The 16,952-nt window shown below is 43.6% G+C and overlaps 1 protein-coding gene across 1 annotated transcript; it reads left to right on the top strand.

Moving 5' to 3' along the window:
• Positions 1 to 360: 360 nt before the first annotated feature.
• cnsta (consortin, connexin sorting protein a) lies at positions 361 to 15,975 on the top strand. The gene is made up of 12 exons (XM_080417427.1): positions 361 to 427; positions 3,414 to 3,719; positions 4,263 to 4,945; positions 6,160 to 6,190; positions 7,122 to 7,208; positions 7,414 to 7,495; positions 7,896 to 7,917; positions 9,179 to 9,254; positions 9,952 to 10,379; positions 12,121 to 12,231; positions 12,318 to 12,465; positions 14,275 to 15,975. Exons 2-12 carry the CDS (start codon positions 3,440 to 3,442, stop codon positions 14,469 to 14,471), a joined length of 2,145 nt encoding a protein of 714 aa, XP_080273553.1. The 5' UTR covers positions 361 to 427; positions 3,414 to 3,439; the 3' UTR covers positions 14,472 to 15,975.
• The last annotated feature ends 977 nt before the right edge of the window (positions 15,976 to 16,952 follow it).

Here is a 16,952-nt window from a genome sequence, read left to right as displayed (position 1 = left end):
GCCACTATGTGACATATCAAGCAACAAGCTCACAGTGTGCCACTATGTGACACACTTTGAGCTTGTATAGGCCCTTATCTGCTGTTTTCAAAAACTTGAATACACAAAAATATATAACATTTTAACGACACACATTTTGTATGGGTGGTCCCTGGCACAGAAATATTTTTCAGATGGGGTCCACAGCTTAAGACATATTAATGTGGGTGTCCTTGATAATATGAAAACGTTTGAGAACCACTGCTCTATTCGATGATTGGAGTTTCTCCACACAGCTGTGAGTGAAACCGCTGGGTGGCGACAACATGCAGAGCCGGTCCATCCAGCTGTTGTTACAACAACACCAGTACAGTAGGTTAGTCAAGTCCACCCAGGTCGGAGTTAAAGTGTCAGCCATACAGACACCAAGAAGACACCGCATTCAACTGTAAGTTCTGTTTGGTTGTTTTATCTCACCGTTTTGAAACGTGAAAGGGACATGAGTGTGTGTGTGTGTGTGTGCATGAATGTACGTTAATTCAATTAATGTGTGCGAGTCTGGAACCTCACTGCAGCAGGCTAGCTTAACGTTAGCTACACTATAGCACCGCTGGTACCTTTTTACCACCACAACACGTATAGGATTGGTCTTTTTCTGGTGTGATTTGGTGTAACCGTCTATCAGTCTATCAGAGACAATAGAAGCAGCATATGTTATATTTAATAAGTGACTACAGGCTAGGGTGCTAAAGCTGGACTAGACAGCTAGTTAGCCAGCTGCATGGCTAGCTCAGAGATATATGCTTGACAGCTCACGTTAATGCTCCGAGCTGTCAAGCGCGCGCGTGTGTGTGTGTGTGTGTGTGTGTGTGAGAGAGAGAGAGAGAGAGAGACGTTTTATTTCGTGTGATGGGGTATCTGCCTCCTGTCTGTTTCACTCTCCCCGGGTCTTTAGCTTTCTGTCTGTTTGGCTTTCATTATTCATCATGATGCTCCCCTACAGAGAAGGCAACATAGGACACAGAGAGAGGATGGATGGGATGATTTATAACACACACACACACACACACACACACACACACACACACACACACACACACACACACACACACACACACACCTTTGGGACCATGTAATCCAGAGGTTGCTGTTGCATAAGCAACGTTGAGTTGTTGTTGTCTCTATGAGCATTCTGGCCCCCATTGGGACAGAGAATATCAGAAAACAACATATATCTTTGTTATACTGTATGTCTTGTGTGGTAGGAGAGACTAGGTGTTTTTCTCATCATATAGGCCTACAGTATAGTATTTACTGTATTATCACATTTGAATCCTATAAGACAGACAAAATATTCTCTTTGGAATGATTTTGATGCATTTACCTGATTATCTGGTGCAGTAGAGAGATGTAAAGTGAAAGGATGTATATACCTGATTCCCTGATGAAGGCAGGATGGACTGCAGAAACTGGACTCTATTTTGAATAATACATTTGTGTAAAAGTGAGTTTGTGGCAACACTGGCAACTCATTTTCATTGTATGTAATGTGATTGAGCTCTGTTGGGCAGCATCTCACCAATTATTACTGGTGAAGGTAGACGTAAGGTAGTATATCAGGGTATTTAGAAATCGCAAAAGGTATGATTTTCAATACCATCAAATACAGATGCTATAATAACTAGGAATATCTGGATCTCGGGAGGAGTCGGGATCCACATAAAAACGGCCTAGCTCCAACGAGGGTCTCAGACTTCATGTGACATCAGTCATCTGACGTGACTCATGTGTGTTGCTTTGTCATACTTGTATCTGGGGGGGCATATTGGGGGAGATGTTGTTTCCACCTCCTGGTAGGTGTTTATCTCTCCCTGTGTGTTGACAGTGTCAGGTTCTCGTCCTGTTGAAGTCCCCACATTACCATGAGCCTAGAAAAGGGTGTCTTTTTTCCTCCAGGTTAGAGAACATGCCATGTATGGGGGTTCAAAAGGGGGGATATAGGTAGCACATATACGTCGTTTTTTGGTTGAGGTAAGTTCCTTATTTATTTCTAACCAGATGATTTTTTTCCCTGGTTTTGATTAGCTTAACGGAATGGGTTAGTTTTGATTTGTTCCATATTAGCATACCGCCTGAGTCTCTTCTCTGTTTGATTCCTGTTTGTTTGGTGAATGGTACCACACGTTGTCTGCAGTTTACAGCTCTCTCTCCCTCTCGCTCTTTCTCTCTATTGACTTCTCTGCCGTCCTTAGTCATTTTGTATATTAACAAATGTTAGTTGTTTTGTTAGTTCTGCTAGATTTAAGAGTTGGTTGTCATGCATGTTTTTTCTACAGTGGTCTGTCTGGAAGCTGTCCTTTATATCTTCTATATTTCTTTGCATCAGCTGTGAGATACAGTATGCTGCTGTTGTTCACCATGTTGTCCAATTCTGAGCAGGTGTTGTTGAGCAGGTCTCTTATTTTGATATAATCTTATTCAGCAATCAGCATCCATGTTTTTATATGTGAACAGGTTTTTAAATGTGAACGGGCTTCAGGGGTTGCACCCAACTCAGGAATGATGTGGAACTTGTTCCGTCTTTTTTAACTCTGTTCCTGCTTTGCTGTCAATCTCTCCCTATCACTCCCTCCCTCCCTTGCTTTCTCCCATCTCTTTTTACTTTTTAGCTTAGGGTTAGAGAAGGTGTGTGTGTGTGTATTCCTAACTTGCATTCTAGGTTCTAACATTTAATTTAGAAATGTAATTTCATGACCAGTACATTTTCATTCCTCTTTTTTATGGTTTGTCTTTTGTTTATGGCCTCCCTGTTTGTTATGGAAACAAACAGGGAGGCACATATTGTTTTCATTTTTAAGCAATGTCTAATAATTTTTTTAGCTTTTCTTTTCACCCAAATGATTGCATGACAAAAAAAAGACATGGCCCAATGTCTGGTTACAATACATATAGACATACAGTATACAGACATAAACCCAAACCCTTAACCCACCCTGTACCCACACACAAAAGTAAAAATCAAAAAACTAAACAACCCGACTCTTCATAAAAGTTAGACAAAGTTGAATTAATTCAGAATAAGTAACATAAAATATCATGAAAACATATCACTCTCTAACACACAGCAAACAACATGGCAAATGAAATGCTCCAATAATATTCTATATGAAGTTCAAGTTGTGGCGGTGTCAGTGTACCAGGATTCCAACTCTTTCTGTTGTGTGTGTGATGTCAGACGAGACGAGAGAGGTAGAGAGAGGAAGGGATAGCGAGATCAATTATTTCACGTGAACGCTCTGATCGACGTGTCGCTTTGCGATGCGTTGTCGGCACAATAACCGACGAGAATGCTGATAATGTGGTGCTTCGCTTATTTATTATTTTGTGTGACATATCTTCTTAGCTTCTATATTAATCTGTTCTTTTCTTTTTAGGTCAGTGTGAGAAGGAGGGGCCAGTGATGTCAGAGGGTCAGGGGGATGGGGCTGAACTCCGTGATAATCAGCCTGACCCGAACTTGAATGAGTCACACACACACTCTCAGACTCTGGGATGTGAACTCATCTCCCTCGACAACAATGGAGACGAGGAAGTCAGGGAGGAGGGATGCAGAGGGATTAAAGGAGAGGAGGATGAAGAGAATGACGAGATGATGAAGGAAGAGGACACGTCAGACGAGTCGAGCCTGATTCGCTGTCAGTCCCTGGACACGTGCACAACTGACTCCTACTCTGAAACTGGTAACACATACATGCACACACACTAGTGAAAATAGACAAAGACTAAAACAACAACAACAATCCATTTTAAATGTCAGCAGAATAAAGTAGATCAATATGAGGAGGACCTTTTCTCCAATTACAAAACTCAATTACTGATCATGTTACCCGCCACGAATACTAGCATACAGTTGGATGTAATCACTCCTGTCTGTTTATCTGTTTGAAACCAATAACTTGAGAAAGGATTTAGCAGATAATCTGGGTCTTGGAACTTGGTGGGAATGGTCAGGACTCAGTAGGCTGGTCCAGAGAGATTATTAACTTTTGAGTCAGAAATATCATAAGTAAAACATTTCGGAACAGAGAGATCAAACAACAGATACTGTATGTAGGCAGGGTTTTGTACCCCCAGGTGTGTTTCTTAAAAGGATTGTTTCTGACTGATCTATCTATGTCTCCCTCTCTCTCTCTCTCTCTCTCTCCTCGATCTGTCTTTATCTCTTCTTCTCTGTACCTATCCCCCTATTTCTCTCTCCATCTACTGATGCTTCCTGACTGTAGGCAGTCTGCTGGAAACTCCATATCCCATCAGCCCAGGGACCAGTCCAGAGCCAACATCTCCAGTCACGTCTGTGACCAGTCTTGAAACCCCATATCCCATCGGCTCTGGCAACACTCCAGAGCCTCCATCTCAGGACCTACCAACAGCCAGTCTTGAACGTACAAATCCCATTAGCCCTTCGACCAGTCCAGAGACTGCATCCCCAGTCACACCAGTGGCCACTCTTGGAGCTACATATCCCATCAGTCCAGTGGCACAGAACCATCGTGATCTGGAGTTGGACTCTCATACCTGCATCACCAGGCCTATTGACTCTACATTAACAATACAGTCGGCTGCAGGGTCGGCCTGCATGAGTGGGCCTACATGCATTGGAACCATCAACTCCACTAAAGGCCCTGTTAACTTTTCTACAGATAGCATCCTTCCCTGTGGCTCTGGAAGCTCCTTCACTTCAGCCACGGGGCCGGGTTCATCTAAAACAGCTGACTGCACCACAGGGCTCAGTGCCTCTATTACCAGACAGGACATGACAGGACCTACTACCTCCACCTCTGGGCCCATCTCTATCACTGTTCCCACCTCCACTACAGGGACCATCCCTAGCTCCACTCTACTGGCCTCTTTGCAGCGGCTGGGACAGATGGGCGATGACATCCATCTTCCTCAATACCTTCACCAGGTGGCCAGTCTATCCATCACTCAAATAGTTGTCTTTTACATTTTGTTGTTGCCATGTTGCAGCAAGGGGCATCAAGAGTCAGTAGTCCATCAGTCAGTCAGTCAGTCAGTCAACCAGAAAGTAATTCAACCAGTCAGTCAGATAGTTAGTCAACTTCTCATGTGATGCGTTGTTCACAGAGATTGTAATTGATATGGCCTATAATACTAGGCCATATAGATGCACTCTATAGGCCCTATAGAGTGCATCTGCAGGTCAACATTTCATGGTTCAAACAATTTATAGTAACGTTTGTGAATTAGCTTGGTAGCTGAACAGATGTTCACCGTGTCACGCTACAGTAGCTGACCATACTGGCACATAATATTATAGTTTATAATTAGCATAGGCATAAGTATGTTAGCTATCATAAGTTAGCTTGGTGTAACATTAGCTAATGATGGTGGCTCAGGGAGAGAAGCCCAGAAAATAATGTCAACCATTGTCAATTTGTCATTCTTTTCTCACCATAATAACTTCTGGACATTATAGCTGGTTAATTTACCAGCTGACCAACATAGACTTTCATATAAGCGTTCATATAAGCGTTTGAACATTCAATGTTGTCAATGATATAATAATGATAAGCATGTTAAGTCTCGCTGACCTACTTACTTAATTATATAGTTTGAAACTTACCACATAACTTCAATGCACAATCTGTGAAAATACTTTCTCACCATAATCAACTCCCTCTTATTTACTCGGCTCATGAAATGGAAAAAAAAATCACGTTGTCTCTTCAGGCTAGGGTGCTTCCCCTCTCTCCCTGTCTCCATTACTGTCTTGTCGCTACATGAGAGAACAGGTACGTTCGATGTGAAAGCTCCTCTCACTGATTGAAGTTATACAGACAAAGAGAGGAAAACCAAGGTTTCAAATTTACAAACAACATTAATTCATGAATATGAATTGTTGGAAGGAGAAGAGACAGACAGACAGACAGAGAGAATTCAGTTGTCACTGCCTCTTCATCAAAAGTTAGAGCGCTTCTGCTCTCCTCTCTCTCTCTCTTGTCCTCAGGGTTGTTTTAAGGTTGTAGTCAGCTGAGAGAGGATGTCAGTTGCTGGAGAGCGGTAGAGTGCGTTCTGCTTGAGGCTTTGTTACTCTGCTACTCTGTTTATTGTCTGAATCAAATTTTTTCTCTCACTCTCTCCCTTTGGCCTTCTTTACAGATTGCTGATGCCTTTGCCCTCCAGGAAGATTGTATCCTTGTGTGTGTGTACAAATTAACATGTGTAAGCTTGTACATTAAATGGCACCGGTAAAACCTGAAGTGTATACTGGACCAAACTAGAGTTGGTTCGTTTCCAGTTTTACTAATATGATGTGATTACAGGCTTAGAGTGGTTTAATTGTGCAAACTAGTTATACAGCATTTGTGTTTATAAGACATTCAGGCAAAAAAATTGGGGCCATGCACACAGAGTAGATATTAGAGTTTCTCAACAGATCAGCACTGAGTACGGGTCTTCTCGGTTCACTCGAGGGTATTATACACATGATAAACAGACCCGGGACCCGAGATAATAGAATCTGAACCAAGTAACCCGGACCCAATTGACGATAATTAAACGGGAACCCGAATTATGGGTTGTGGATATTATACAAGCAAGCACAGTGACTGCAATGGAGCGAGTGGTGAAGTAAAATGGTGGAATAACTTGGTGACACATTGCAGGAAGGTGACTACCTTTCTTGCCATCATGAACTAAACATGACAGTAACAAAACAAAACAATAACTGATGATGTAGGTTACTGCGGATTAAGGTTGATGTAAAGCCCCAATTTCCCCAAACATTTTCAGCCTAGTTTGTTAATATTGTATGATGGAGTCGTGCAAGAAAAGATCACTCATCCGTCCTCCTGACTTTTATTCTGTTCTTTTTGGCAAGCGACACCTCTGCACGATGGAGTAGATATGCTTTACGAGTACGACACTGGTTCTCAAAGTGGGGTCCGGGGACCCCTAGGGGTCCTTTTTACCCCATTCAGGAGAAACTGGATTATGTGTTTGTGCCACCTAGTGGCACAAATGGTTATTACCAGTATGATTCAGTAATCAGACAAATTGCTGGTTTGTACATTTCACTGGCCCAACCCTAAACCACCAAGTTCCTTAACTTTGACCTTCAGACCAGAGTGCGTTGTGTTGTCTCCAGCTAGAGAGACTATATCAACAGAGAATAATAGACAACATCAACACACTGCAGGAACACTGGGGTAACACACACACACACACACACACACACACACACACACACACACACACACACACACACACACACACACACACACACACACACACACACACACACACACACACACACACACACACACACTTTGCAGGTACACACCAACATAAATGCAAGCAAACATTCACATTAATTTATTTTTCTCTCTCTCCCTCTGTCTTTCTTTGTCTCAGAGAGTCGTTGTAGAACACTGGTTTCAGACCAGTGTTCCCAGCAGTTGAACGTCCTCACACACATCTGTCAGACACACCAACGGTCAGTCCTTACTCTGTGTGTGTGTGTGTGTGTGTGTGTGTGTGTGTGTGTGTGTGTGTGTGTGTGTGTGTGTGTGTGTGTGTGTGTGTGTAATAGTGTAAACATATGTCTCCTTACTGCTGCACTGTCAGACATTTGAGACATGATACTGCTAAGGACACACACACACACACACACACACACACACACACACACACACACACACACACACACACACACACACACACACACACACACACATGCACTCTTGACGCTCACAGACAGTGTAATAGCCAGGGAAATCTGTTCTGTCTAATATTAGATTGTAGCTCTGACACCAAGCCTTCACCTTCATTTACTGAATACACTCCGTCTTTCTGCCTCTCCTGTCTGTCTGACTTCTTCTGTCTCTCTCTCACAGACCTTCTGCAGGACACATTTTGGTAAGACATCCCTCTGTTCTGAACCATGGTATAAAGTCAGGGTTCATGTGTTGATAATATGCATGTCTGCGTGTGTCTGTACTCTGTATGGTCTTAACTGTAACTTGTAACTTTGCTCATCCATCATATTGATTATTCATTGGTGTTCTGCAGTAATTAAAGACGTATAGCTTACAACAGGTAAAAATGGGTTAAGCAATAATGCACATGAGGCTATATATATATGAGGATATATCGTGAATATACCATGGCTACAGGGGTTGTTGGCACAAAGCAAATGTTGCTAGCTTAGCCATTCATCAGCTAGCTAGTGTACTGCTCATTAACCATGATAAACTGTAGCTTAGTAACCACATGAATTCAGCAGAACGATACCTCAGGCTCAGGCCATCCTGTACAAAACAACATTTTGATGTTGGTGTATATTTATTTTGTGAATCCTCCTGACAACATGGTAACTATTTGATTTCATAACATACTGTATGTGGTAGTCAAACCCATGGTCATGAATATTGCACTGGCACCCATTTCGGATGCTGTCAATGCACTGAATGGGATATTATCACGTTTAATCAGACTATTGATTGGTCTAAGTAGGTGAGATACTGACCTACCCACGTTTAATCAGACTATTGATTGGTGAGATACTGACCTACCGACGGGGCTCAGTAGGTGTTTTGTATAAAGTATAGTTTTGGACCACTTCGGAGGCGTGCCGTTTCAAGCGAACTTGAGCCACGAGAGGCACCACGAGCAAGCTAAAGCGAGCGAGTTGCCGTGCCGAACGTTGCGAAGTTCGCTTGTGCCGACTCAAGGCCGTCGGAGTTATGGACCGATAGGCACAGAATCGTAAATCAAGTTTTGGGGTGAGCGTTTGCCCCCGGGTAGGTCAGTATCTCACAATCAATAGTCTGATTAAACGTGGGTTGGTCAGTATCTCACCTACTTAGACCAATCAATAGTCTGATTAAACTTGATAATGTCCCATTCAGTGCATTGACAGCATCCGAAGCCAGTGGCACTGACCAGGGGGCTGACTTTAAACGTCCCCTAGCCATGACAATATCCATGGTTCACACTAAGCACTATAACTATAAAGACATAGTTTAAAAAATAATTCTAAAGGGCCATTCACACCAAGCACTATAACTATAACATTCGTTCACCATTGTCTTTGTTCCAGTTGTGGTATGGACTGTGTCATCCACTTGAGTTAGAACATTTTTTTAAAACTCTGTGTGTGTGTGTGTGTGTTTTATAGTGTGTGTCTCTGGACAGAAGTTTGTCTGCAGCTGGACAGGATCGACTCTGTGGTCTGTCGTCTACGTGGATACCAGGTGACTGGATGTGTGGATGATTCTGGGTATATGAGTGTGTGCGTGCATGTGTGTGTTATTATGTTGTATTGTATGTTATATACCATGTATATATACAGTGTGTTTGTGTGTGTGTATATATATATACACACACGCAAACACACACACACACACACACACACACACACACACACACACACACACACACACACACACACACACACACACACGCATGCACACGCACACACTCAAACACTCTTTCAGAGTCTTGCGCCTTATCCAGTATTCTATGAGAGAGTGCCCACTGTATATAAAGTTCAGATTGAGGTAGTGTCTGTGGGTCTATCTGTGACTGGATTATTTCAAGCAGGTTGTTGTTGCCCTAGACTACTAAATATAAAGAGTAATCATATCCTAACTACCAAATATAAAGTCTAGTAGATATGCCCTAGACTACTAATATAAGACTAGTAGCCTACATTCATTAATCAGTAGTTGATATCTTAGCAGCTCCTCTAGGCTGTAGTGAAAGGCTCATCTGACCTCCAGAAGAAACACCTGTATGGTCTCTTCATCTACAATTACTGGTGAATTGGCAGTAATGTGGGTCTCTATCTCCCTGCTTAATGTGTGTCTCTGTCTCCCTGCTTCTCTCTGTCTGTCTGTCTGTCTGTCTGTCTGTCTCTCTCGCTCTCTCCCCCTCCCTCCGTCCGTCCAGTTAGAGGAGAGACAGAACAGGTGGAGACACATACAGACTCCTCCAAGAGCAGCCATCAAGTCGGATCCTTCACAGAGGAAACGGACAGGTACACAGAGGAGGAACGGATAAGTCTCCATGGGAACCAGTTGACCGACGTGCTGGAGAGCCAACGGATGGTCGGGGCGGGGCATGCCACCTCTGTAGAAGACCACCTCACCCACGGAGAAATGGACCGATCCACATCTGAAGAACTGCAGAGTGGAGAAAGAGGAAAGACGGAGATTGAAGGCGAGAGAGTAGAGGAGGCTGTGGAGGTGAACAATGAGGAAGAGGAGAAGCAGAAGGGAGGGTGGGACTCCTCAGCTGATCTCAGATCTGTCCCCATCCAACAAAAAATGATCTCAGAGAACGTCCTGTCTTTAGAGGACCATCATGGGCAGACCCAGGTACAGATCTTATGTGGTTTATTATCTACTATATAAAGTTCAAGTTGTGGTGGGAGGTGTGTCTGTCTGTCTATCTGTGGTGGGCACGCAGATATGCAGATATATGGACTGGTCAAGCCCAATGGCAATGGTTTCTGTTGTATTTGATAGAGAGGAGAGGGAGTGTGTGTGTGTGTGTGTGTGTGTGTGTGTGTGTGGGAGGGGGACGGGTAAGGAGGGAGAGTGAGAGGGGGTGGGTGGGTGGAAGGGAGAAAACAATTGGCAAGAGAGTGAGGGGATATACTATAACGGTACGTTTACATACTGTATGCCCTGAGCGGGCGCTGATATGCACACACGCAGTAAGGTAAAAACATTCCCATTGATTGCTGTACTGTACATTTATGTAACGTTCAAATACCCTGAGAAGTTACTATAGTAAAAAAAAAACAGGGTCTCATGTTAGTGAGTAACGGATCAGAGGGTATCAACATAACTAGCCTGAGAACATCCCCGAGCAGGCTTTGGGTCTTTCGATCTTTTAAAGGATCTACACCATGAATTACATTTTTTTTTAAAGTATTTAATATCATATTGTTTATGTCCCTCAAACGTTTTTCAAAAGGTTTGAGCCTAAATCAAGTCTCAGATATACTCATTCCAACTAACTTCTCTCTGGCTTATAAAGCACTTTTACCTGCAATACCACATTGTCCTGATTTGGCACGCGGCGCTATTGAGACAGTTTGTATGCATGTTATCTCCTGGTTCTGTGTGGAAAAAGTAAACGTTATTTTTATTTTATTTTTTTGGGCGGTGAAACCGCCCCTATATGTGAGGTTTGGACATCGACACCCATTGCACCCCCCCAACCCTGCGCTGTGATTGGCCACCAGTGTACCCCCCTAACCCTGCACCGTGATTGGCCAATCACAGTCTATTCAGGACTGTGATTGGCTAGTGAAACATGACACCTGTGCATAGCCCTATAAATAGGACTATGCACTTAAAAAAAACACATTTATGGTTTAAGTTTAAGTTAAGTTTTTTTTAAGTTAGGGGTGTACAATGGTTGGTCCACAATATTACTTTTCTTTAAGTGAACTTCCATCACTGTGATGACCACTGTGACCACACCGTCCACTTCACACTGGGTGTGATTTTTTTAATTATATGTTGGAACTGAAAAACGGGAGGGATTGAAATGCTAGTGACGTCACTTTCGGGGGCAAATCGGTTTGGCCTGTTTTGAGACAATTTACATAAAACCCCAGATATGCTTGAGTGCTCAAACTGGGGTATTTTTGGGGATAGAAGAGAGGTAGGGGAGACCAAAAACACACAAAAAAGAAGAAAAATCACACCCAGTGTGAAGTGGGCGGTGTGGTCACAGTGGTCATCACAGTGATGGAAGAAGTGATGGAAGAAGTGATGGAAGAAACCATAACTTAAAAAAAACAAAATTAAGGTTTTTTTTAAGTTATGGTTTCTTATATAGGGCTATGCACATGTGTCATGTTTCCCTAGCCAATCACAGTCCTGAATAGACTGTGATTGGCCAATCACGGTGCAGGGTTAGGGGGGTACATTTGTGGCCGATCACAGCGCAGGATTTGGTGTGCAAATATCCAAACCTCACATATAGGGGCGGTTTCACCGCCCAAAAAGTAAAAATTCATGGTGCCTTTAAGAGCTCATATCACAATCAGTAGATTCCAGTTGAATGAACAGAATGTAAAGTTGACTGATTTAACTCCTTCAGCAGGGTGATGAAGAGTATGGTGAGGAGGAGGAAAATGGAGTAGAGAACATGAACCTCATCAGAGAATCTTCCTCCTTAGACGACCTGGCTAGACTCATCACCATAGAACAGGTGTGTGTGTGTGTGCGTGTGTTGACATGATAATGAATGTGTTCCTTTTCTGTACATGCTCATGTGGTGTATGTCTTTCCCTCCAGACGTCTCCTGCCTCTGCTGGACTAGTCTCGATCTTGAAGAAAAGGAGTGTCTGTGTACAAGATGTTTGTGTGTCTGCACAGTCACACCCCGGACCTCCCGCCAAGAGAAGAGTCCACTTTAATGTCCCTGATGATTGCTTAGAGCATGGTGAGTATGTGTACAGTATGTCCTACAAAACCATTTATATATATTGTATTATATTTTATTTTATTTTTTTCTAAATTTAGAGTAGCCAAAAAAATATATAGCCCCTTTTTCTCCCCAATTTAGTCGTTATGCCAATTAATTCCTCCCCCCACACACATTTCTGTGTTGTCACTACTGTTGTATCCTACTGATTCACCTGCCAGTGAGGAGCCCTCTGCGGGAGGATGTAGACCCTTCGTCCTACTCCTCCCGCCCAATACTGACAGGTGCCGCCCCAGCCCGTAGGAGTACATGCAATGACCAATATCACCCTCTCCGCTAGGCCTGACCTCGACTAAGTCGAATAGTCGACTGGTTAGTCGCGGGGGGTCCGAGTCGACTTTTTTTTATATTATTATTTGACTGAGAGATTGGCCTAGTTTGTTATATTAATTAACTATAGTTTGCCAAAAAAAGGATATACATCATGATTTATTGGGAGAAACCAATAGTATATGTTAAATCAGACACTAAGCACCCCTACAGCCCAAATGGAATGTTCCTCTATTGCATAACATATTTTTTGCATGATTTGACTGAGAGATTGGCAGTCAAATCAGATTGATTTGACTGCCAATCTCAGTCGAATTATGATTTTTATTTTATTTTTATTATTATTATTTTTTGCATTAGTCGACTGCCAGTCGACTATTGGCAATTAGTCGCCAATTAGATTCGACTAAACAAATCCTTAGTCGGGGACAGGCCTACTCTCCGCCCGGCTTCCCTCCCCTGAACACGGGCCAATTGTGTTCGCATAGACGCCGGACAAAGCCGGATGCACCACGGTGGATTCGTACCCACAACCTCCGTATTTATTGTATTTTTCACGTTGTTTATTCTGGGGAATTGGCAACGACTAAGTTGGGGAGAAAATGTAAAAAGATAAACAGTTGGTCAAAACAGAAAGGAAAAGGAAACTATCACAGCCATGTTGATATTCAGTACAAAGCTTGACCTCCAGTGTGATGCCCAAAACACACATGTTTACTTTTGGCGCCCATGTTAACGGGTCAGTGGCCACACAACCTGCATGAACAGACCTCTAGCAATCTATTAACCTATTTTCTCCACATCCCAATCGCTGAAATTATCAAAAAGAATGTTCATTATTTGCCTAACTAATTTATTTTCATTATTGTTTCAATGCCTACATCATCAGAATGTGCTATACACATGCTAAAGTAAAACTTTACAAGAAAAACAACAGGCTACATGTGCTTTATCTCATCATAGTACAAGGCTATAGCTTATAATTCATTATCACTCAGTGTGAAAGACTCAGGCTAATGACAGCTTGCTAGTGGAATTATAATAAGTAAAAAATAATTAAAAAAAAGGAGTAAAAAAAAATCCATTGCTTTTATACTGTATGTCAGCATCATAGACTTATAATCTAGAGAGCGGACGGCCCCGCCCCCACCTATTAATTTCAATGAAAGTTGCTGAAAATCCCATGAAGCACCTGGAAGTACACTCTTCTTCTGGGATTGGCTCCAACGTTGGAGTAGCCAATAGAGCAGGCGCACCAGCGTTTCAGACTGTTGAAGCATGCGCAGTAGAATTATAAATGCGTAAGTCTTGCAATATCAGATTTGTCCACCAGGCTTCTGTGGCTTCAATAATCCTCTGCGGTTCTGGGGGCTTGATCAGGCATCATTGAATGCCTCTTGTCCAATCAAATTAATTGAGCGGAACTAACTGTTGTATTCAGTCTATCCACATACTGTACTGTATTAATCTCACTTTCTTTTTCCTGGTTCTCTCCAGATGTTGGGGGCGGAGACTCATGTCTGTTGCTCTTCCTGCTCTGCTTTGTTACCGTGGTGATCAGTGTGGGAGGCACTGCACTCTACTGTGCTCTGGGCGACACCCACTCTTCAGTCTGTCAGGATTTCTCCAGAAACACAGACTTCTACTTCAGCCAGTTGCAGCACTGGTTCACAACTGGTTCAGGGCCAGTTTAGACTTTGGGAGCCACTGGTACGCCTCTAATAGTCTCTAAATACTTATTTCTGCCTGATTGGACCATAGCGAATTATAAGTCTGATTGGCTGAAATGCTGCCTAAATAACGAAAAGGTACAGAAATTAGTTTTAATGAGAGGTTCTGATGCTTTGTTATTCTACTGAGTCTTACTGGTCTGCGGTCAGGAGGGGCCCAAACCTTTAGCTGACCTCTCCCTCGGAAGAGGAGAGAAAGACTAGGACCGAGGAAGTAGAGATAGATGAAGAAAGAGTACACTGCCTGTTATTGTCTGACCCAGAAACACACACACGCACTCACTCCCAAACAAGGAAGATATTTCACACAGGTTTGGAGGCAATCATGACTGAAACTCACATTGAGCAGCATCATCATCCTCATCATCATCAGTCAATACATTCAGAGGCTATACAGTTGTAATACATATAGTTGTTTAAGTGGGAGATGAACAAACAGGAAATGACAGCAGTCAGTCTGCAAAGCGCTGCAAGCAGGGGTGTTTTTATCATTGGCATTTTTAAATCTTAACTTAAGTTTTTAGAAGGAACAAATCATGTCTTAAATGTTACTTAAATTTTTGTAATAATCAATTAGTGAATCTGTAGAGTTTCATGTTTTTACTGTGGTTGTGTTACTACGGTAACAGAACCCCCTCAGAGAGCGGATGGAGTGACATCAGCCTCTCCATTACAACTAAACAACTAGACCTGACTCCACATCAGTTAACTGTATTATTTATGTACGATGAAACTTTCTGAGGTTTGGGTTTGGGTTCAGATGCATCTGCTGGGGCGTCTGGGGGGCAAAGAGGTCAAACACTCACCCATCACTGCAGAGACCCTGGTTCAATTACAGTATGTCCTTCCTTACTGCTGTGACTCCTACTGACTGATTAACAGTGGGGGAATGGCCAGCGAATTGTGGAATAATACCGCCCCACCTCCCCCCTAAAACAAAACAAAAAAAAACAGAAAAGAAAGAAAACAATATTATGGTACATTTCCTTCCACCGGGTACTTGATCCAAGATTTATGTTTATTTTTTGCTTTATTTCTGATAGTTCAGTGTAGAGAGAGAGAAGTGTGTGTGTGCGTGCGTGTGACATCAAAGATTTGTATACATAAATATACCAAGATTGGCCAATCCCACACCGCGCCACTAGTACGAAATGGTACACAAAATGGTCTCCCAAGTGGGCGTGATTGCCTCTCCCTGCCCCCCATCCCCTCATCTCCCCACCCCAATTGGTGAACGTCTAGTGCCGCTGGTCTCCTAAAGGGGTGGGCACCCACCTCACACAGACATAGGAAATCAGTCGAAGTTGGCCAGTGATGGTTTCCCATTGGTAACCTCTTACTTGGCTGCAGTTCTCAGGAATAGTAATAGTAGTAGGAAAAGTATGAATGGCTGCCAGTTCAGAATAAAACGTATGCAGGCTTCCTTAACTGGTTTAGCTCTCACATCAGTTCATGAGACAGATACAAGACAAACTAGAGGTTACGAATGTAACCCCGGTTTTAGTAGGTTCGGAGTTTACTACTCACTATGGGATATCAGCGCCCTCAGGCGATGAGACAGAGCAACACACACGCTCCCGACGCCAATACTGATTGGCTAAGGGTATGTCACGAGTCCGGAAGACCCGGGAGTATAAAGCTCCCTCGTGACGTAGGCTCTTCCTCTTAACATTCTCCTCTCTGCATGCCAAATGCGCACAGAAAGGGGTGTCTGGTGAGTAGTAAACTCCGAACCTACTAAAACCGGGGTTACATTCGTAACCTCTAGTTTTACCACGGTTCTCCGTTTACTACTCACTATGGGATTCATAAACCCCCCTTGAGGTAATGAGCCACACAACCCTGACAACCCCGCACGCCCCTCAGCTCCCAGGTCACGTCCCCCCTGGACGTGACCTAAGACCCCCAGGCCGTAGGTCCACGACCTTACGGCCCCTGGGCGCCCCCCCAGCCCATCGGGCTGGGGTGCGGGATAGACAATAAGAGTAGGCCCTGACAGACTCTAGAGTCTGCCTTATTCTCTAACAGGCAGACACAGTCCGCCTCATAATAATGAGGAGCAGGGCCCAATCCCCAAGACACAGCCCTGCTGGTCCCAAGGAACCTAAAGAGGAAGTCGAAAGATATGGAGAAAGGCCCCAAGCCTACTCCCTATCCTCCACTGACCTGGAGGCAGCAGCCACACCCAGGACAGCGTGCGCCACTGATGACGCCGCCACGTCCAGACTGTAAAAGGCCGCAAAAGTCGATGGTGACGACCAATTTGCAGCCGCACAAATCTCCTGGATCGAAGCTCCCTTGTAGAGAGCCCAGGACGTAGCCATGCCTCTAGTAGAGTGGGCCCTCAGACCCCCCGGGACTGGGACACCACTACTCACATAAGCCAGCTTAATGGCATCACGGATCCATCTAGAAAGCGTCGCCTTGGTGACCGCCTTCCTCTGA

The sequence above is a fragment of the Gymnoscopelus braueri genome (genome assembly GCF_963280865.1).
Source record: "Gymnoscopelus braueri genome assembly, chromosome: 1".
Lineage (NCBI taxonomy): Eukaryota > Metazoa > Chordata > Actinopteri > Myctophiformes > Myctophidae > Gymnoscopelus > Gymnoscopelus braueri.
Note: the sequence above shows the minus strand (reverse complement) of the source record. Positions and strands in the feature narration are given on the sequence as shown.